The 22,788-nt window shown below is 38.1% G+C and overlaps 1 protein-coding gene across 18 annotated transcripts in view; it reads left to right on the top strand.

Annotated features, from left to right (window-relative positions):
• The window catches only part of EPB41L2 (erythrocyte membrane protein band 4.1 like 2), a 124,853-nt gene that overhangs the window by 42,893 nt on the left and 59,172 nt on the right, over window positions 1-22,788 (top strand). For all 18 annotated transcript variants that reach the window (XM_026845967.1, XM_026845961.1, XM_026845966.1 and 15 more), the window contains 2 exons: window positions 851-1,332; window positions 2,679-2,888. In XM_026845967.1, coding sequence (XP_026701768.1) covers window positions 865-1,332; window positions 2,679-2,888 — 678 coding nt within the window. In that variant the 5' untranslated portion in view covers window positions 851-864. The remainder of the gene's footprint in view (window positions 1-850; window positions 1,333-2,678; window positions 2,889-22,788) is intronic.

Here is a 22,788-nt window from a genome sequence, read left to right as displayed (position 1 = left end):
AGAAGGGCTTATCTCATATATTTAGGCATCTATTAGCTTCTTCCTTTTTTTTTTTTTTTTTTTTTTTTTTTTTTTTTTTTTTTTTTTTTTTTTTTTTTTTTTTAATGCAACACATTTGACTATAAACTAAAACTAAACTATAAACTGAAGTTGTGATCTTCCATCTAAAGTCAATATATTCTTCTGGTACTGCCAACTGTAAACCTACTGATTGCTTCTTTGCTGAAAAGGTATGGGTAAGGAAGATGGAAGAGTTATATAAGGTCTAAGAGTATAGCTATTTTAACTAAGTCTCTTTTAAGGCAAGAATGGCTTTTCCTAACATAAAAAGGAGCAACTAGAAGCATGCACTCTTTCTTGATTTAAAAATATTTTCTGTGTAAAAATTTGTGTTATATTGGTAGGTATCACTGGATAGTAAGGGGCTTGTATCAGTTTAACTAGAGAAGGCAGATACTCTTCTGAAATTTGAGCATCTGGGTCAACCAAGGAGCCTTATAGAAAGAGAACTGAAGTTAATCATTAAATAATCTTGGACAATAACATCAGGAGTATCTTACAATAAAAAAAGATGCATCTCAGTGAGCACACTTGAATTTTTATCAAGGAGAAGGAAATTATTGGTAGATCTATCTCTCTAGAGTAGTATTTTTAAAAATCTTTATCTTCAGAGAACTAAGTTTTAGCTTACTGGTTTTACTTGTGGCTGAGAATTTGAAAAGTACTTCATTAACCCTAACAGGCTTAATCTAGAAACTCTGTTAGATATTACTACAAATTATTGCAATAATGTAAGAGTCAGTAAAAAGTGATGCTACATAACAAAACTTTTTATTGTTTCTTCTTTTAGTGTAAGTTGTGACAATGACAACTGAAGTTGGTACAGAAACTGAAGTAAAGAAAGATTCTGGGCAGCTGGGACCAGACAAAGCCAAGGACAAGCCTGAAGAAGCATCAGAGACTCCAGAAAATCCAAAGTCCAGGGAAACATCCTCTGAAGAAGCTCAAGATTCTTCCTCTGTCCCAGCACCAACTAGCCAAAGTAGTCCAAGTAGCCAGAAGAAGGAAAAAGCTGCACCTGAAAGCAAGGGTATTTCTCGTTTCCTTCCCCCATGGCTTAAGAAACAAAAATCATACACCTTGGCAGAGCCCAAAGATGAGATCAAGAAAAGGATCACAGGGGAAGAACAAGTAGCTGAAGAAAGTGAACAGACACCAGAGGGGGTGGCTCAGCCAAAAAAGAGCCTAGAAGAAGCAGCAGCTGAAAATCGGCGTAATGCTAAAGCAGATGACAAGGAAGAAAAACACTCTGTTAGTAGTGCTGAAACACAGGTATGTGTGGGAAGACTAATAAATGCTTTGTAGTAATTTTAATGAGATCTGTTTGATTCATGTAGTACACCCTAAAGCTTTGTTAGGATCATTTTGGGGACAAAATGATAGCTACTTTCTGGCCTTTTGTGCAGTAGGGTTGATACAGTTATGAGTAGCACAGCTGGTTTTAAAGGTTCGTGCTCTGTGCCAGACCATTTTTTACTCCTGTTGTTCTAGATGTTTAATTTTAGTGTAACCTCACACTTTGGCATAGTTCACAGGAACGTTGAACTGTATCATTGTGGTAGAAATGAGCAGGGATAAGAGGAGAAGCTTCTCAAACCAGCTTTGACTCTGAACCCATTGAATTGCATGAATACCTCCTTAGTGACTTAACCACAACAAATAACAAACATATCTCTGAGCCCTTATAATCTCAATATTTGCTATCCTTTACCTAGAAACCATGATTGTGGTCACTGTCCTTATTCATTCTGGGAGGTTGGTGCGGAGTTCCAAGCCCAGTGCCACCTTTGCAATGCTCCAGAATATTGAAAAGTTGCATATCAAGTTTTTAACACCCAAAACCTGGTGAAGATGATTAAGGGCATAGAGAATCTTCCATATGAGGCAAGGCTGAGGGAAGGGTCAGGGGAGAATCTTATCAATGTGTATAAAATACCTGAAGGGAGGGAATGAAAAGGAGCCAGACTCTTTCAGTGGCATGCAGCTAAATGACAAAAGGCAATGGGCACAAATTAAAAACATGAAATACCATCTCAAATCCCCCCAAAAAATCTTTATTTTTACTGTGATGGTAGGTCAAGCACTGGAACAGGTTGCCCAGGGAGGTGGTTGAGTCTTAATCTCTGAAAGTATTAAAAATTCAACATGATATGATCCTGGGCAAGCTGCTCTATATGGCCCTAGAGAGACCCTATGTGCATTGGACTAGGTGATCTCAAGAAGGTCCCTTCCAACCTCAACCATTTTGTGATTGTATATAACTTGACTTTCATAAACACTGTTTTTCAGTTTTGTATAATTCCCAGAGCTTCTTGTTCAATTTGTCATTGCTAGGAGGGAAAAAAAAAAGTCAATAAAACACTAAAAAAAAATTTCTCCTTTCAAAGAAATGGAAAAAAAAAATGCACCTTCTGCGGTCTGAGAGCAAGAATATCTGGTCCCCAAAGAAGGACCTTAATGCTTATATTGGTGGTTGTGCACAACTGGTGATTCCAGTATGTGCACAATTTTAATGAAAGCTTGATGTCTTATTTATTAGTAGCTTATAAAACAAATGAACAAGTTAAAAATATCAAGTGTTCTGAGTTTCAGTCATTGTTTAACTGTATTTTATATAGCCTGCTAAAGAAGATGGTAAAGAAGTAGAAGTAGAGAAAGTTGCAGAGGAAAAGGAAGAAAAACAAGACAACGAAAAAAGGGAGACAAAAGAAGTTCAGACAGCTGAAATTAAAACTGAAAACATTCCTCAGAAGTCTCCCAAGAAAATTAAGACTGTGCAGTGTAAAGTGATGCTTCTGGATGGCACAGAATACAGCTGTGACCTAGAGGTAAGGCATCAAGTCTATATAGAGAGCTCTTTTTCTATAGAGAAAATTTGCTTTCACAGCACTGAGAGCTTAACAAATACATTTTTTTTTATATATGAGCTCATTAGTGTTACATTCACATTGTTATTATTATGAGCCAGTTAACATTTAATTTTGAAACTCCTTCTTTAAGATCTTATCAGTTTATCCTTAAAAATGCTCTCTGAGGTACACTAGCAAATAAGATAAAATGCAATTTACAAATACTTTCAATGGTGATCATTTGACAACTCAAACTTGATTTTTTTTTTTTCCTTTTTTGCAAAAGATTAAGGTTTTCCTGAATGTAGTGTCACATGTACTAATACAGTTGTCTTGAGTTTATTATTTTTTTTTAAAGTTATCTCAGCTGGAGATCTAAAGTTTAAAAAAAGTTTTGCTTCAAATAAAAAAAATCTGTTACAGGTATATAATACATATTTGTATTTAGAGTTATGTTCCAGTTTCATATTTTCATGGCTGCATAGATTGCTTGTTTACAACTGTAAATCTCTGGGTTAGATACTGTATATATTTTTGTCTGTTAAATCTGACTTAAGATCACTAACAGAAATAGGGAATGTGAGCTAAATGGAAGATAGCTTCTTGGGTTTTATAGCTTTAAAGTTTTTTAAAGATATATAGGTATATACACACACCCACACACACTCTCTTTCAGTCTGACCATAGTGTTCAAACAGTAGTTGTTTAATATTTTAGATCAAGATTAAATTATAAAACATGTAATTACATGAAAGGAGGAAAAAAGTTGCATTCCATATCTTATTTTAGTGAAATAACCTTTGGTTTGATTTATTATGAGAATTTTTAAATGAGTAAGGTAGTAAGTAGATCTTACCAGCAGATTACGTCAGGCTAGTTCTGCCTCTCGAAAGGTGCCAGTCACTTCAGTACAAAGGTGTGAGAGGCTGTTCTCTATTAGAAAATTCAGTCATAATCACTTTTACCAGTAGAAGATGCAACACTATTATACACTGCACGACTACTTCAGGCACACTTTCTAAAGGGTTGGGTGTTGCTTTAACTAGAAACTCCCTATTTCATGCTGGATTGATGGATACCCCAGAAATAAGCTCATTTATTTATTACTGGGATATGGTGCCCCCTTGGAAAGAAGACTGTGTTCCTCATAGGACAGTTTTATATTTGGAAACCCTACTTTCAGTCAGTCAGTTGTAAGGCACGTTAAAATTTGCTTAGTTATATTTGTAGTTCCAATAAACTTTGCAAACACTTGAAAACCATGTTCATAGTACCTGAAGACTTTAGCTTTCTATCTCAAAGATTGTGTAGGTAGTATTTTTGAAAGCTCTTCTAGCTAGTAACAGTGAAAGCAGATTCTAATAAGGATGCTTGGTTCCCTTGCACAGCTGTATCCCAATTCTAAAAAGCCCTCTGCTCTTCAGCAGCGGCTTTCACAGGACAGGAGCTCTAATCTGTTCTTGGGTTCAATTATTTGCAAACTTCTAGGAAGAAGAGGAATCGAGTGAACTAAACAGCCGGTGAATTCTGTTTAGTTTTCTGATGCTTCTCTTCTATTTATTGCTTCCAATTGTAATAATTTCTCTTTGTGAAATATGTCTCTTTGCTGTTTGTTCTAGTTATGCAAGATGGCTGTAAGGTGATGAGACATTTCTATGGCCATATAAGCTGCTAGTTGAGAACATAGTAATTTTCATTTATGGGTTAAGTAAGCTAAAGATGTGAACAAGTAACATGATACGATTTGGCATGTTCTGAAGAGGGGGTGCCTAATAAAACACCCACAGCAAGTAGACTTTTAATTGTGTATTAGAACCACAATGCATTGGTAGTTATGTAGAGAATTAGTATTTGTTATAGAAAGTGATAGGTTTCCTCACTAAAGTCAACTCCTCCTTTACATTTTGCATGCTTTGCACTAGAGTATCCATCTCTTTGGAATGGGGAAGAACAGTTGTTTGGGACTACACTTGTGAACGTAGTTGTTACATTTTGCATAATGTTGTAACTAACCGATTAGCTGTGGTGCCAAGACTGAGTACCTGAGTTATGAAGCCTGGCTAAGGTTTCTAAAACCAGACGTGCAGATACATCTTTTAGATTGATCTAAGGACATAACAGTGGTGATGTTACGGCATTTCCTAGACCCAGCTGATTCCTTGAAAATATTCCCACTTTTGTCTAATGTAAATTGTTTGATTTTTGATGTAGTACATGAGTTACAAGTCTGGCAATAGAGCAGGCTTCTGCTTGAAGCTGTTTTGTCTCCTCTTGTGCTGTTTCACTTTCCAGTGTCCATCAGTCAGTCCCTACACTGTTAGTGGGTTTCATCAGGCTTCCTAGTAGGTTGATTACTTATTGTGTACAAACCCTCTTGTGTACGGTAATATAATACTGGATAGATACTGCTTACCTGTCCTTCAGGATCTTGTGAAACTAATAGTTAGAGAAAACTAAAAAAAGCTACCTGTTTTTAAAACTTTCAGAAGTTTCATCACAACTTAAGTCTTATTTCATGCATTAGTACAGCTTGCTTCAAACCTGTTCTCTAATAAAACTCTTCCTATCAGCTAAGAAATTCCTATTTGTTATTTATCAGTATAAAATACTCCTTGGAAATGTTTTGCTGCAGTTTGTTGGAATTTTTAAAGTTTGTGTTTTGTAATTGTCAGTAATTCAAACTTTCTGAAGCCTCCACTTGTTAAATAATTTCTACTCTTAATGTTAAAACTGAGCCATTTCAGCATATGTGTCTTAAAGTACGCTATTTTAGCCCTACAGGGATCTTTCCCTGACAGTGTCAAATGTCAGACCACTTCACTGTAAATTAAGTCATCTGTAAAAAGCAATAGTGAAGCCTTCATCAATGATAGTTGTCTACTTTTTTTTTTTTTATGCTGTGTTTACGAAAGAATTTTTTATCAGAACAAAGCATGAACATGAAAAATATTCTACAGAATAACTGGTTTCCAGAACACATTGCATAGGACTGAGCATACTTTTGGTCTAAAGTTGCAGGAATTTTGTCATCTAAAAGTTCTTGAAAAGTATTTTTATTTATATATTCTTATAAATATATATGGAGAAAAATATTATATATTGAACAAAACTTGACATAGGTGTTGTAGTAACCCTGGAGTTTATTTTTCATGTTAATCAGGATGTTTAAATTTGAGTCATATCTCTTTATTAATTGAAGGCTATACAAATTGTATCTTCCTGAGCCTTTTCCCTATCCAAAAATGAGTTAAATGAAGTTGTGGCTTACCACAGATTAAAAAAGATACCCTTTTGCATTTCCAATGGAAAAATTATATTCTGCAGTATTTTAAGTCTATCATGATTCAATTCAGTTTGTTGACAAGAAATATGTTTTCTGATTATTTGTAATAAATGAGTTTGCTGTAAGAAAAGGAGGAAAACTTAAGGAAGGGGACAAAGTGGAATAGAAACAATCCATCTGACATGTTCATTTGAATCATTTAGAGGACATGAGCAGTGCTGACCATAACTTTATAATTTATGTTCTCAAATACATGTAGAGCATTTTATGATCTACTACTGTACCAAAATATTAAAAGTCACAGAAAGCTGCTTCAACTGATAGCTGAAATTTTTAGTTTGTGTTCTCTGCAGTGGATCCTAGTAGATGAATTTCTGATACTGATCTTTTCTTTAGTCTTCCTTTAATATTAATGTTTGGGTAAACATTGGTTTATTTCTGCTTTACAAAGTAACAGAAATTATATAATATTTTAAAAACAAATAAACAAAAATTCCAGTCTAAGTATGAAGTGCAAAGCCCAGTTTACCTTGGTTGACTTTCTAGTAAATCAGGTTTTAGTTTGGAGCAAATTCCACGGTTGAGACATTCCTGATGTCTCCCAGTTTTTACTATGCACTGTACATCAGCTTCATTATATTTTATTTATATTAGAGACACTTCTTTAAATATATATATTTGATAATAAGGAAGAAAAACTGAGAAATACCTTGGTTTTGTTACTGTTATTTTAGATAGCTTTTGGTAGAACCCTGTCTTTTTCTAAGTGCCACCTTAAACTCAGTAATAAAATTTGAGCTAATACACTATTTATTGGAGTCTTTTCTGTTTGAGTTAATCAGATCCCTTTTTTCTTGTAGAACTGCACCAATTTGTATTCACATAACTTAAAAGAAGTGTGAAAGAAAACAAAATATAACCCAGCAACTTAATCTCTGTTCAATTTTGCCATTGTTCATTCTTATTCCATGTCTTTAAGACAATATCTGGGAAAAGGCATAAAAGGAGATAAAGCCATATAGTGTCAACATGGAGATCAATACTGATACGATTCTCAGCAGTAACTAATTACTGAAACTTTCAGTGTAATCATAATGTGGAAGGACTTGATATTTGAGTTCAGATATTATATACTTTAGATTCACTAGAATCTTAATAGGTAATCTTGAAGGGGATAGTAATGCCTTGTTTATTTATTTTTTTTTAAAGACTGATGCACTATTCTTAGTCCATATATTGTTTTAGTCAGAAAAACTACTTTTCCAGCTTGATCATCATCTTACTAGTAAATAGTTAATGACAAAAGTCTGAAGATGCAATTAGGAAATTAATGGAAAAAGGGAGCATCAGGTTAGGGATCATTTAAACTAGATAGAGAGTCTTGTGGGACCTTATGGGGTGCACCCATGAGTGCTGAGTGAGCTGGCTGGTGTTATTGCAAAGCCATTCTTGATCATCTTTGAAAGGTCCCAGCAGTCAGGGGGAGGTTCCTGGGATTTTTTGGGAAAAAAATGTCATTCCTATTTTCAAGAAGGAAGATGTGGGAAATGTCAGGCTGATGAGCCTCACCTCAATCCTTGGGAAGGTTATGGTGTAAATAGTCCTTTCCAGACTTTTTGGGGACAAGAAGGTGTTGGGCAGTGGTCATCATGGATTTACAAAGAGGAAACCATAACTTCTGCAATGTGGTGAACGGCACTGTGGATATAATCTCAGCTTTAGCAAGGCTTTTGATGCTTTCCCATGATTGTACTAGACAAATAGATGACATGTGGGCTAGATAAGTGGACAGTTGGACCTGAAACTGGCTCAACAGCTGGGTTCAAAATGTTATGATTAGCAGCCCAAAGTCCAGCTGGAGACTGGTCACTAATGCTGTACTAAAGGCATTGATACCAAGGCAATTAATGACCTGGATAATGGCAAAAAGTGCATCATCATCAAGTTTGTAGATAATGCTAAAACTGGGAAGAGTGGCTGATATATCAGAGGGACCTGGACAAGCTGGAGAAATGGGCAGACAGGAATCTTGAGAAGTTCCATAAAGAGAAATACAAAGTCCTGCACCTGGGGAGGGACAACCCCATGTACAGGCTGGATTGACTGGCTGGAAAGCAGAGAAGGAACTGGAGCAGGGTGGGGGGTGTGTGTCCTAATGGACAAGGTGACCATGGGCCAGCAATGGGCACTTGCACCAAAGAAGGCCAACAGCTTCCTGACCCGCAATAGGAAGAATGTTGGCAGCAGGTCAGGGGAGATGGTTCTTCTGCTCAGTACCTGGAGTGCTGAGTCCTGTTCTTGGCTACCCAGTACAAGAGAAACTTTGGCATACTGGAGAGAGTCCAGCAAAAGACTGCAAGACTGATAAGAGGGTTTAAGCATCATACAAGGAGGGACTGACAGAGGTGGAACTGTTCAGCCTGGGGAAGAGGAGGTTCAAGGAGGCCTTAGCACTGTGTACAAACACCTGGATGGGGGATGAACAGAGAAGATGGAGAAGGCTCTTCTCAGGGGTGTCAATGAGAATGAGAAAAATTGAAATACGTGGAATTTCACTGAAACATGAATGTGAGGGTATATCAACTGAGAGTGATTAAACACCAGAACAGATTGCCTAGATAGGTTGTGGAGTCACCACCCTTTGAAATACTCAAAATCTGACTAGACAACCAACCTGTTGTGAACAAGGGTATGTGGTAGGAAAGATGACCTTCTGATATCCCTTCAAACCTTAAATAATGTACATAATTGCAGCTATATTTCATCATTGTAGGGATATAATTCAGGAATTACTCTAAACATGTTAGCTGTGTTAGTAATTTAATTTAGACTATGTAATGCACATTACACATACTCTGTCGATTAAAAACTGATGATAGCATGAATGGTATTAACATACAATTATTATTAAAGAAATAAAACCAATGGCATAGCTGCAAATTCATGAGGTTGACTAATAATGTAACAATCACAGTGCCTGTATGCAAACTACCCCCCAGAACATTGCACTGATCCCTGGTTGACACTACCATCTTGACATTTTGCAAGGAGCTATCTGATGTGCTAGCGTAGTAACCCTTCTTCCCATACCTCATTTTGGTGAACTGAAGTTCTGTTATGTTGGAGGGTTAGCACCTACTACCTGTTGTGGGGGGGCATAGAGGTGAAATGATGATTCTGACTTTGAAATATTAATCCTCATGCCAGAAATACATAGCTGTGCTCTACAATTTTATCTTTAAAAGACACGTTTGAAATAATTTGGAGTTTACTGAAAAGGTGCTATTGCTGAAAAAGTGCAAATGGAGAAACAACAGAATTCAGTATAATGGATTTTTCATATTTTTAAGTTAGAATATGAAGGGAAACTATTTTTTCTCTCTTTTTTTTTTTAGGTCTTCTTTGGTTCTCAAAATTAACAGTTTTGTATGTGGTCCTTTTAGCAAGATGTTCACTTCTCACTTTTTTCACTTTTAGGAAAAAGCAATTCCATAAAATCTGATCTGTTTATCACTGTTTTCCAAGTGCCTGTTTTTCTCTAGCTTTCTGAAGTAAGACAATAAACCTCTAAACTTTCTTAGGCTTGTTCCACACTTCTACAGTTGGAAGACCGCACTTTGAGAATTTATACTGTCTGGGAATACAGATGAGTTCAGGCATAATATCTCTAGCAGTCCCTATTAAGCAGCTTCTAAAATAGCACCTCTCTTTTGTTACTGCTCACTGAATTTCATGCCAGTTGTTCAGTCTGACACCTATCTTTTTATTTCCTTCTATTTTCCTTTGGTTTAAAAAGTAATCTTAATATAGATTCAGATGCTAGCTGTCTTCCTATGTCTCTGTTCTGACAGTTTGGGTTTTTTTACTTTAAATACCATTCTTTTTTCTGTCCATCTTGTTTTTCTTTTTTCCTGAAAGAACAGAATATCCACTCACAATAGTATGTGTGTTTAGGAAGAAATGCAGTATCAGTAGACCAGAAACTGCTCTCTAAGCTGCTATCCACGTGATAGTTAGATTTCTATCCCACTTATATTCTCTTTTGCTTTGTGAGCTTAATTTCGTTCTAGACATATTTTTTAGTTCTATCTCTTGAGCTCTAGTGCTTTAAAACAATTGAATATACTTATTTTTTTATACATGGATTTTGAATTTTGGCTGTTGAAAGAATTAAACCTTGTTTCATACCCTATACAAAAAAAGTGCCTTTTTTTTTCCACCCCAACCATTGAAGCTGTTTTTTTTACTTTATTTTGCAAAGTGACATGTTTGGAACAAATGAAATTAGATTAATTTCTCAAACAGTTAACTGGATGGATATAGGAAGAATTTTTTTCAAACATTAAAAAAAATGATATTTCAATAAGATGCTAGTGAGCTTTCATAGAATACACAAAATCTTTGGAAAAGAAGTTACAGTTTTTGGTTAACATTGGTGTTTAACAAAATAAGTTCATCTAGAATTAGTTTTTAAAGTGTATTATCTCTGAGATTTGGTCTAAGCAGCAAAAGCTTTATAGAGGTGGGTCTGAACCAGGCTCTCCATGCCTCCGTAAACATTTTTAGAAATTTAATATTTCTCGAGTGGCAATTGGATATCCTAACTTGCTGAAAATTGACTTCAGCTGTATTCCTAAATGCTTCAATTCCATATTACAAAGATGAGATAGGTAAAGGGAATAATTTAGGTGAATAGATTAAGTCCTGTAATTATATGACTGAAGCTGGTTGTGTATATTGAGGTATCTGATTTTTTGTCCTAGTTACCACAGATTTGTTTTTGTAGTAATAATCTTGATATTGCTCAAGAATCTTCTTGTCTTGGCAGTTAAGAGTGGTGTGATGACATGTGTGGCAGTAACTTTGTTTTTAACTGAGGGAGTGAGGGAAAAGAATTTTCAAGGCAAGACTGAGAAAATCTTTAGCAAATGTTTGTTGGTTACATGAAACAAGCTTACTGTTTTGAGTGAAAGGTGCTAATACATAATCTTTGATACGTTTGCATGACCAAACTCAAATGTTACCATTTTATCCTTCAGTGCCTCTCAGTCCAAGTGTTCTGTAGCATCTGTGTTCAAAAACATCAAAAATTATATTTAAATGTTTATTATCAACACAGTTCAGCTCAAAGAGTTAAGTTTCTTCAAGAATAGCCTTCTCTTAACACTTTTTTTTGTTGTTTTCCAGAAGTTGCAGTGTAGCTAAATGTGACGCTTTTAAGCAGACACAAGTTGCTGCAAGGTCCCACTCGCTTCATGTTCTTGATCTATTTAATTAAGATTGGCCTTTCAAATTTGGTACTTCAAATGCTAAATAAATATTTTGATCTCTTAAACTGTCTGTTTCTTTGTAATTTTTTTTAGTGCAGCCAGTGACTATTTAATCCAGCTGAAAAAGTTTTGCTCTCCTTTCTTGATTTTTCTTTTTTACAAAAGATGTCAACATGAGAGTCCTTGGGGAAAAAAACAATCAGTAACAATGTAAGTTTGTATTGCACTGGGAGTTAAGTACATTTTTTAAAGCCCTATCATCCCACTGAATAGCTTGTATGTTCATGCATTTTTCTGCTATATTTGAATGGAGAACATTATAGTTTTTCTTTACAAGTGCTAATATATTTTTGAACCATGAGAAGAGTGAGAGAGGAGTTTTTCCCAGAGATTGTGGAAAAGGTATGTTCTCAGCTTAAGGATGGGCATTGCTTGCTCTATTATCCTCTGGTGGGGGCAGGGGGGAAGTTGTATTTTAGATTTCGTTTTCTTTGAAGGAAAGTCTGAACCTTACCTTTTTTTCCCTTCCTTTTCCTCTGAGACAAACAGTAGTAATCACTCATATTGTTTGAGGAAATATACTTCCTAGATCAAAGTTTATGCATTTCACCAGGTCTGTGGCTCTATCTGATTGTTACACAGCCTTCTTATTTCTGTTATTTCATACATGTGCCTGAGTTCATTCCTTCTCTATGCACCTGGTGAGTGTGGAAGAGGAGGTAATAGGACTCTGAAGAGTGTGCACATAATGTGACAAATGGGGAAGGATGGAAAATAAATTTCCTGCCAACTTCAGGTCCCATTTACACAAAACTATTCCAAGCCTTTTTTTTTTTTTTTTTTTGGTGGCACTAGAGACTCAGAAGTTGTCTGAATACATTCCGCATCCTATTTTAAGATTTCTGTTACACAGTTTATTGATATCATTACTTGGAGAGAGTAATGAAGAAGTCCAGGAACTCTTTGGAAGTTCAGTCTTCAGACTGTTGTCTGTTATGATCAACTGTGTTGCGTGCTATGTGAGCCTTCCTTACGCTTCTGGTAACACACACTTCAAGTGGCTGCTGTTGCTTATTCCAGCTTTCTTGATTATTACCTATAAATAATGGTGAATTGCAAAAGTTTTCCTTTAGAGATGATGTTTGATATTGAAGTATTAGACATTCTGAGTGTCTGAGAATGACACGCATTAAGTTATTTTTCTCTGAGTACTACTTAATTTGGTTTATGCATGAAATATTCAGTTATATGCAGCAGAAATGGTATTTCCATGCAGTTGCCACTGCTTGCACATGGCATCATAGGTAATTGTTTCTTAGAAGCTGACATTTGTTACTAAAGAAAAAGCTGGCTGCTAGTCTATCCACAGATTAAGAATGGCTCTTTTCTGAATGACATGATTTAGCTGCTTTAGGGTAAGAGTTCTGCACTTAAATAATAAAAGACAAAGCCATCTTTTAACACACAGTAGCATTAAACTTGACAAGAAAATACAGGTTTATCTGCAGATGATTCGCATGAATTTTTTTACCCAAGCATCTTCCACCCCCACCCCAGCACAATTAGTCAGGTTGACTTTCAAGGACTGGAATAAGAAGCATACAATTTGATGAGGTGAAAATGCAGTATGTCTTTGACAGTAACCAGTAGACAGGGACAGTAAGAGACTGTGATGTCTTTCTAGCTCTTCTGGTCTTTGATTTATTTGTTTGTTTTGCTTTTGTAGTGCAGCAACAGTTGTGAAGAGATGGGATTTGGTTTGATCATGGAATTTCACAAGTGGCACTGTGAAATACCAATGTAAAATTTTTCCCTGTTTATACAGGGGAAATGGGAGTGTTCTAGGACCTCTTATCTCTATTCCCTGTGAGCAAGGGTTAATGCTACATTATCATCAGCTGAAAAGGGCAGGTGTAGAAGTAGGCTTTACGTAAAGGAATCGTATATCATGTCATTCTACTTCCCCCTCTGCTACACCTTCTGAAATCTTCAGAAAGCAGTTGAATTTTGGGAGCAAATATTTACAAGGAAGTCTGAATCTATGTACTATCAAAAAAACCCCCACCCCTGGAAAAAAACACCAAAACCCAAAACCTGTAGTTATCAGTACAAAATTTGAATGAATGTGCGCTTTGTTCTAATTGGACTTTTTTTTTAAAAAAATGGATTGGGTACATACGAAAACTTAGCTTGTATTATATGCATAAAAATGGGATTTATTACAGTTTAAAGCCTAGTTAACATTAAATTGATGTAACTGCACAACAAGACATTTTCTCAGAATCTTTGAGTCAAAGCACATTTGGGGGAAAAAAGGTATATCTATATGTGACATGCAGAATGCACTGAGATATTTCAGAGTAAACAGAAAACAGTTTCTGTGACAAAAATGTTTCTGAAAGCTAATTCCTCTGTGTGTCTTCTCTCTGATATGTTGTGTCATTTGTTGGCAAATTCCACAGAATAAAAATTGATAGATGCTCAGTTCGAAAAAATAGCTTTAACATATTGAGATAGCAAGTTTATATATGAAATAGTTTGTGGGGGGAAAAAAAATCAGTTCACTCATGGTGAATCAGTATGTTTTTACTGTGATATAGAGGCATCTTTGCAAATGACTATAATTTGATGCTGTTCTTTCATAGTTCAGAATTTGTCATCAAATATTGCTGTAGGAGTACAGGTACATTTGTACCCTTGTTTCTTTGCCACTTGTATGTTTTGTATATTGATAATTACTTTAAGTTCTTTTTTGCAGCCACCTAGTGTTGTTTGACAATGGAATTATTTCTTCTGATTCTTTTTGCATGTCTTTCCCATTGCCCAGGGCATGCCTGACATTGTTGATGTTTGGCTTCCCACATATAAAGCACATCTCAGATATTTTTCTTTTCTGGGGATTACTTTGTAAATTAATTTATCACCTGTGAGTGTAATCTGTTTGTTCTTTTTCCCTTAGAACTCTTTATTTTGCCTTAATAGGTCTTCTGACTGGTGTCAACTTGCCAGTTTGAACTTAAGTCAATAATTCTTTTTCTACAGAACTGTTTAAACAGATAGTTCAACTGCTTTTGTGATTATTTCTGTCAGGTTTTTTCACATGTATCTTTGTACTTTTATTATTTTGCTTTCGTCGATGCAAATTTGAAGGATCTGGTTTATAGTCTTCTTGAGTATAGATTCTCCAAATATGCTTGTCTGAATGTTGGTGTAGATACAATATTTAAGGTACCTCATTATCGCCCAGAAAAGTCCATGACTCGTCACATAATGAAGCTAAGCCTTCTACTAGGTGAAACCTATTCCTCAGTTCATTGTAATTTGGAATTCTTACTGTGGTGTTTCATGGTCTTTGATTTTTCCCAGAAATGAACTGCAGCCAATTCTACCATCAGCTTATCTGCACTGGTATCTTGGACAGCTGATAAAGTATGTCTCTGTATCTGTAAACAATTACTCTGTATTTTGGCTACTTGCTCTGAGGAATTAAAAACTTGAAGTGGCAGTAGTGTTATGAACTTTTGATACCAACCAGTCTTAAAACTTGCTTTATTTTGTTTTCTGGGAACCTGGAAAGTTTCATAAGGAAGCAAAATAACCTCAGTTGAAACATTATATTTAAGCCCTTTATACATTTTAGACTAAAAGTTAAAATTTCTCAAGTCCACAGGTTCTGTATTAACAAAATAGATTGATGTTCTGTATGTTTAAAGTAAAAATGTTCAAAATTCTTTAGGAAACTTCTGAAATATGTCATGAAATAATATTGTATGAAAGTATTATACTAAAGAAGATGTTATGAGTACACAATATGTGCATACATCAATCATGAGCAATTAATTTATTTAAGAGTTAGTTTTAACATTAGAGATAACATCCATGTAGCCTTAGACTCTTCAGAGTAAGGTGTGAATGCCTGGAGAGGAGGAGAGAGGAAGAAACTATTGTTTGAATAGTTCTGGAGGAGCATGACTTAAAACAACTTTTGCAGGCTGTGAACTGTTAAGAACTTTCAATTACCTTGTATTACTTTCTTTAAAGAGAGTTCAGTTCACTTACAGGGATAATAACATATAAGTGTATCAGAGAGACTTGTCAAAGTGCGTGAGGATGAAAGATATTGAGGGTATTTCCCCAAAATTGTAAACTTGATTACTTGTAAAACTGATTACTTGAAATCACAGAACCATATTAAAATAATGAAATAACTTAGGTTCATGATTCAATAGTGTAGTATTTCTGAGATGTAATGGCAGTTTTAATAGCTTGAGTGGGCAGACTGTTGGAATATTTGAGATTTAATTTCTAGAAGTAATTTTAACATTTTTTTTTTTAGCACAGTGCAGATAACTTAATTTTGACCTACTCCTTTTCTGATAATTGACATGTGGGAGCAGATGTAAGTTATTAATCTTTTGGAGTGATCTACATGTTCCTCTTGCTTTCATGAGCGGGGAAAAAATCAACTTACTCCCTTTTTCCTCTTATTCTGTGGTTTCTTAGATAATTGAAATTTCATCATTAAATTTGGGATTTTCAATAAAGACTTGTTCAGATTTTATGATTTAAATATAATGTGGGTTTTAGTAGAGGATAACACAGTTTAAACAAGTAAAAAGAAGTGCGAACTGCATAATGATTACAGGTTAGAAGCAAATGAAGACCCTATTGGGTTTGTTTACTGCATTCAGTCAGTGGTCTAATTAAATATTTATACAAAAGGCATTTAAAGGATGCCAGCATTGACCATATTTTATGCACGTATGAACAAGTGAAATATATTAGAGTTGACATAGGTTGTATGGTTACTTACAGTTTGCTAATACAAAGTAAAAATAAGTTTGCTTAATGTACAATTAAAATCAGTTTTTAACCCTGAGTTAAGAAAAGTTTTAATGAACTTGATACAGAACAGATGTTTAATTGTAGTTGAGTTTTGATATGCAAATCTTTATACCCTGACTGCTCAGATGTGTAGACTAGTTCTTGAATAAATCTAAGTGGTCTGTTTAAAGTATAACATCTTTTATCTAGAAAAAGAAAAATAGGGATGACATTAAATTTGACACATTTTTAAAATATTGGTTCAGATTCAACAGACAGCACTGAAGGTGATGTTTATGCGTCAAGTCAGCTCAAAGCCAAAAGGTGCTCTCTACATCTCTGCAAAGTTCATGCAGAGGAAACCCAAACCCCTTTCATCTCTGGCATCACCACAACCAAATGAATGTGTATGGTATAAATGCCTTTATTTACATAGTCTGAATGTTCATACCAATCTTGGCACAAGATACAAATGATAAGAATAGTATCTTTCTTACTCTCTCAGTACTCAAAATACTGAATCCTGAAAGAAAAGGAGATTTGCCAGGGTTTTAGATAAGATCTGAACATCTTCCCACAAATCAAAATAGGCAAATAACCCTCAGAAAGGCTAAAGTTACGAATGAGCTCTGAAAGTTTTACCCCATGGCTGAAGTGTGTTTTGTATCCTGTATAAACACTGCCAACTGCACAGCTTGGTTTCAGTGGGAAAAGGGGATGCCTTGGTGATAACAATAATGGGCTATTTTTACAGTTTGGAAGAGTCATTGTTTGCCTCATTGTACTTTGGGTACAGATCCAAAAGTTCTAGGTCTGAAAATGACCAACCTTTCCACCACAGTAACTTCTGCTCACTTGTTTTTTAAAGCCTGTGTTAATATGGTGCTCTATTGGCACTGTCCATCCCAACCTGTGGCTTTGGTTACATGTTGGCTTTCCTCCAGGCTGTGGCTGCAAAACTCACACCCCTTACACCTGCAGAAAAGGGTTTATGTCCAGCAAGATCAAGTTCCTGGTACTCCTTGCTGCGTGGCAGTGATGGATGTAAACTCTAGTGCAGAAAAAGGGACGGCTAATATGGGTCATCTCTGGGCTGCATGGTTGATTTCTGTGACAGCCTGACAGACTAGTAACAATACTAGGTTTGTCCTTGGGAGCTGAGTGGCAGAGGCTGCATTGGGGATGCCCGGCAGTTCTGCCCAGTTCATGGCCACCGTGGCAAGGGATAGCCCCCTGCACCTCCTGCGCACAGGGAGTGCCTTGGGGCCAACATCCCAAAGGCCTCCCTCCAAAGGATGCTAGGTGGGGGCCCCATCACCCCCACATCACAGTGCCACCATCCAGCAGTGCAGCAGTTGCAGTGCCCCCGGGCAGTATAAAGGGGGCATCCTCCCATGTCCTGCTGCCTGAGGACCTGGTGGAACTACTTGGAGGATGCAGCTGGGGGAGGAAGACTTGGAGGCGGGACAAGGCTGCTGGAGGTTCTCCTCTGCAAGGCTAGCTCCTGGCATGGCCATGTTCAGAGCTCATTTGATGGACTGAAATCCTGCCTCAGCCTTTGGGGAACAGACGTCAGCTCCTCAGGAGATGAGAACCACCAACACATAGAGGTACTATCAGGCCTTTTCAGCTGGATAGCAGTGGCAAGACTAAGAGAATGTTTCTTGAGGAACACTGCAGAGCTTTGCTGTCCTCATCCCATGCAGAGCCAGGAGCAGCAGCTCTAAGAAATGGGATACACAAATGTTGTAAGGGATCCTAGTGCTTTGGAGCACACACTGGTGTCCTGCCAGGTGTGGGAAAGATTCTTACTCCTGAGGTCAGTCAGGCCAGGGACATTTTGCTGCTCTTAGAAGCAACGTGAGTTATCTCTCAACCTGGAGCCACGTGTCATATGTTTGAAAATACCCCAGGGTACCATACAGCTCCTCTTTTGTGCATGATCAGTACTGATTCTCATTCTTCAAGTTCTTATTCTTCAGGAAGCAGGGACTGCTTGGCCTGTATTCCTGCTTCTACTTTTTGTGGCTTGCCTTTGCCAGATTGCAAGGGATGTTTTTTTCCAAACTAAACTGAAGAATACATCACCCTGCTCCTGGCTACACATGTACATTTTGTGGATGCTGGTGAGCATAGGTTCTTAAACAGATTCAGAAAAATAAAATAAAATAAATCAAATCAAATCTAGTTTCTACTTGCAACCTTTGTGATATGTGTTCTTGACAGTGGTTTTAGAGCTGAAAAACCTCTGTCTCTCATCATTATTCAACTATTCTGTTCCCTGTGCTCACCATGAATTATGCTATGTTATGCATATAGGTTTATGCATGACAAGTTCTGACCTACATCTGGGGCGTCCACCCAGCAAAGCAGCTCTCTGCAATGCAGGTCCCAGGAGACAGTGTCAGAGACAGGTACACCTACAACATTGGGCATGGACTGTATGTCCCAGGCTGAGCTGAGACATGTCCCCTGGGCCCTTAGCAGGAGACGATGTGGGTGTGGGTCACAGGGGAGACTGCTCTCAGCCATTGAGGCCTATGAGCACCTCAGGGAATCTGGCAGAAGTAGACTTGTGCTGCTCCTGTGCTCTCCTGTAGATATTTGCAGTTGGATACTGAGTACTGGGCTAGATAGACCTTTGTTCTAATGGAGTACTTTTGTTCTCTGGCTCCTTTGTTTTATTATGTTTTTCCAAGGGAAACAGCTTAGGTGTTTCTAAAAATTAATACAAGGAGGAAAAAAATCCACAGGGAAACAACAGGTATTGCTCACCTCAAAAAGGCTTGTAACCATTTAGTTCAGGAGCACATCCTGCTTCAGACCAAGGGCTTGATCTTTGAGCCTCACTAGTGTCAGAGATGTAAGGTTTTGCCATCCTGTGAAAACCCAGTTAAACTGAATGAACACAGAAGACTTTCAAAAACTGCTTCACACGTATTTTTTTTTCAAATTTGTTCAGATGGTTAAATTGTCTCAAGATGATCCTCTCACCCACATTAGAAGGTACATGCCTCCTTCCCCCAGAGAGACAGAGACAGTACCTAGGTTGGAACATAATTACCCATTCAATCCCTTCTGCTAGTGCAGGTCTAGAAATGGGAAGAAATATCAGAGATTTCCTCAGCATGTACTGGTAGGGAAAGGAGGAGGTTGGAAGAACAATAGAATATATTTCAGTTGAAAGAGACCTACAATGATCATCTAGTCCAACTGCCTGACCAATTCAGGGCTGACCGAATTAAAGCCTGTTGTTAACAGCATTGTCTAAATGCCTCTTACACACTGACAGGCTCAGGGCATCAACCATCTCTCTAGGAATTCTGTTCCAGGGTTTGACCACCCTCTTAGTAAAGAAATGCTTCCCAATGTCCACTCTAAATGTCCCCATGCACAGCTTTGGACTATTCCCGCACATCCTGTCACTGCATAGCAGGAAGAGATCAGCATCTTCCTCTCCACATCCCCTCCTCAGGAAGCTGTAGCAAGCAATGAGGTCACCCCTCAGCCGCCTCCTCTCCAAACTAGACAAGCCCAGATTCCTCAGCCTCTCCTCACAGGACATTCCTTCCAGCCCTTTCACCAGCTTTGTTGCCCTCCTCTGGATGCATTCAAGGACCTCCACATCCTTCTTAAACTGTGGGGCCCAGAACTGCACACAAGGTGAGGCCGTACCAACACTGAATACAGTGGGATAATCACCTCTTTTGACCAGCTGGTTATGCTGTGTTGAATGCATCCCAGGATGCAGAGGTTTGCCCTTTTGGCTGCCAGAGCTTACTGCTGACTCACTCTGAGCCTGCTGTCAACCAGCACCGCCAGATCCATTTGTGCAGGGCTGCTCTCCAGCCGCTCCTCTCCCAGTTTATACTTGTGCCCAGCATTACTCCAGCCCAAGTGCAGGGTCTGGCACTTGGACTTATTAAATTTTATGCCATTAATGATTGCCTGATGTTCCAATCTATCTAGGTCTCTGCAAGGCCTCTTTTCCCCTTTGGAGAGTCAACAGCACCTCCCAGTTTGGTGTCACCTGCAAACTTGCTAATGGTGCATTCAACTCCTGAATCCAGATAATTGATAAAAATATTGAACAGAAATGGTAGTGATGAGGAATATTAGTAGTGTTTATATTGCATCTGTAGCTGGCAACTCTAAAATAGAGTCAGACATCCATAATGTTCTATTCTAATTGCTAACTGCACAGAAATTTCCATTCCGTATGTCTGCTGCAATTGCTTTGCTCTGGATTGGTGGTCTTGTGAGGAGGAGGTAAAGGACAGAAACCTTGTTACCCCTGTTTTTATGAAGTGGTTGTATTACAAGGTGGCATCTGTGATGTTTAAATGCAGACTTGAAATTGTTACTGGAATAACCTTGGTTACATACATTCTTTCTATATTTTCACTTTAAAAATGCATAACTTTGGGGCAATACAGAATATTGATGTTCTGAGTACTGTTGTGTTTTAAACTACTGGCTCTGTGAGCCTGTCCTCACTTCTCAGCCTCTTTGTATAGCTAGGCTGAATATGCTCCTCTTCTTGTGGGAGCCGAGTATGGACTTATGCATTTACTGCCATTTTAGCATTAGAATCTGATATAAGGAGATTTCCTTTTTTTCAGTGCTGTTTGCTGTGCTATATACACATACATATGTGTGTGTATATACCTATACATAGATGCATATCTATATGTACATATATAAGGTTATCAATTATTATTTTACACATTGGTTGTGACTCTGACTTGACACCTCAACCAACTGATAGAAGTCATGATGAAACAGGAAAATGATGATGTAGTGGCTATTACACAAACATGGTGGGATGTCTCTCATGACTGGAGTGTGCCAATTGATGGCTACAAGCTCTTTAGGAGAGATAGACAAGGAAGGAGAGGTGGTGGGGTGACACTGTATGTTAGGGACTGTTATGATTGCTTTGAGCACAAGTGTAGTGAGGACAGGGTGGAGTGTCTTTGTGTTAGAATCAGGGGAAAGGCCAACAGGGCAGATGTTGTAGTAGGAGTCTACTATAGGCCACCCAACCAGGACAGAGAGATGGATGAAATATTCTGTAGGCACTTAGGATAAATCTTGCGATCTTTTGCCCTTGTTCTTGTGGGAGACTTTAACTTCCTAGACATCTGCTGGAAATACAACACAGCAGAGCAGGACCAGTCCCAGAGATTCCTGGAATGTGTGGGAGACGACTTCCTGACACAGCTGGTGAGTGAACCAGCAACAGAAGGTGCCCTGCTGGACCTCCTCTTTGTGAACAGAGAAGGACTGGTGGATGATGTGGCGGTTGGAGGCCAACTAGGGCACAGCGATCATGAAATAATAGAGTTCTCTATTCTTGAGAGGCCAGGAGAGGGGGCAGCAGAACTGACATCCTGGATTTCCAAAGAGCTGATTTTATCTTGTTTGGGTATCTGCTTGACAGAATCCCTTGGGAGATGGTCCTGAAGAGTATAGGAGTCTAGAAAGGCTGGACACTCTTTAGGAAGAAAGTCTTAATGGCACAGGACCACGCGGTCCTCGGGTGCTGTAAGAGAATCCGGCACCAGAGAAGGCTGCCCTGGCTAAACAGGGAGCTTTGGATGCAACTCAGGGAGAAAAGGAGAGTTTAGAGCCCTTGGAAGAAAAAGCTAGCCACTCACAATGATTACAAAGATGCTGTGAGGCTGTGCAGAGTGGAAATCAGGACGTCTAAAGCCCACCTATAAATTAATCTGGATTTAGCAGTCAAGATAACAAGAAATGATTTTGTAAGTATGTCAACAGCAAAAGAAAGACCCAAGAAGATCCTCCATCCCCTGTTAGATGCAGAAGGAAACATGGCAATGAGTGATGAGGAAAAGGCTGAGGTGCTTAATGCCTTCGTTGCCTGAGTCTTTAATGACAAGACTAGTTGTACTGATGGATGCCAGCCTTTTCAACCAGGAGACAGAGACTGGGACAACGATCCCCCCATGATCCAGGAGCAGGTAGTCATTGACCTACTGCATCACATAGTCTATGGGACCAGACATGATACGCCCGAGGGTGCTGAAGGAGCTGGCTGGGGTGCTTGCCAAGCTGCTTTCCATCATTTACCAGCAGTCCTGGCTGACCGGGGAGGTCCCGACTGATTGGAAATTGGCCAATGTGACACCCATATATAAGAAGAGTCAGAAGGATGATCCGGGAAATTACAGGCCTGTCAGGCAGGTCCTGCTTGTGAGACCTAATATCCTTCTACAACAGGGTGACCTGCTTATTGGATAAGGGAAAGGCTGTAGATGTTGACTACCTTGACTTCAGTAAGGCCTTTAACACCATTTCCCACATCATTCTCCTGGCAAAACTGGCTGCTCATGGCTTTGGATGGTCACACATTTCACTGGGTAAAAAACTGGATGGCCTGGCCCAAAGAGTTGTGGTGAATGGAGTTAAATCCAGTTGGCAGCCGATCACAAGTGATGTCCCCCAGGGCTCGGTTCTGGGGCCACTCCTGTTTAAC

The sequence above is a fragment of the Athene cunicularia genome (assembly GCF_003259725.1).
Source record: "Athene cunicularia isolate RWA chromosome 3 unlocalized genomic scaffold, athCun1 chr3_part1, whole genome shotgun sequence".
NCBI lineage: Eukaryota > Metazoa > Chordata > Aves > Strigiformes > Strigidae > Athene > Athene cunicularia.
Note: the sequence above shows the minus strand (reverse complement) of the source record. Positions and strands in the feature narration are given on the sequence as shown.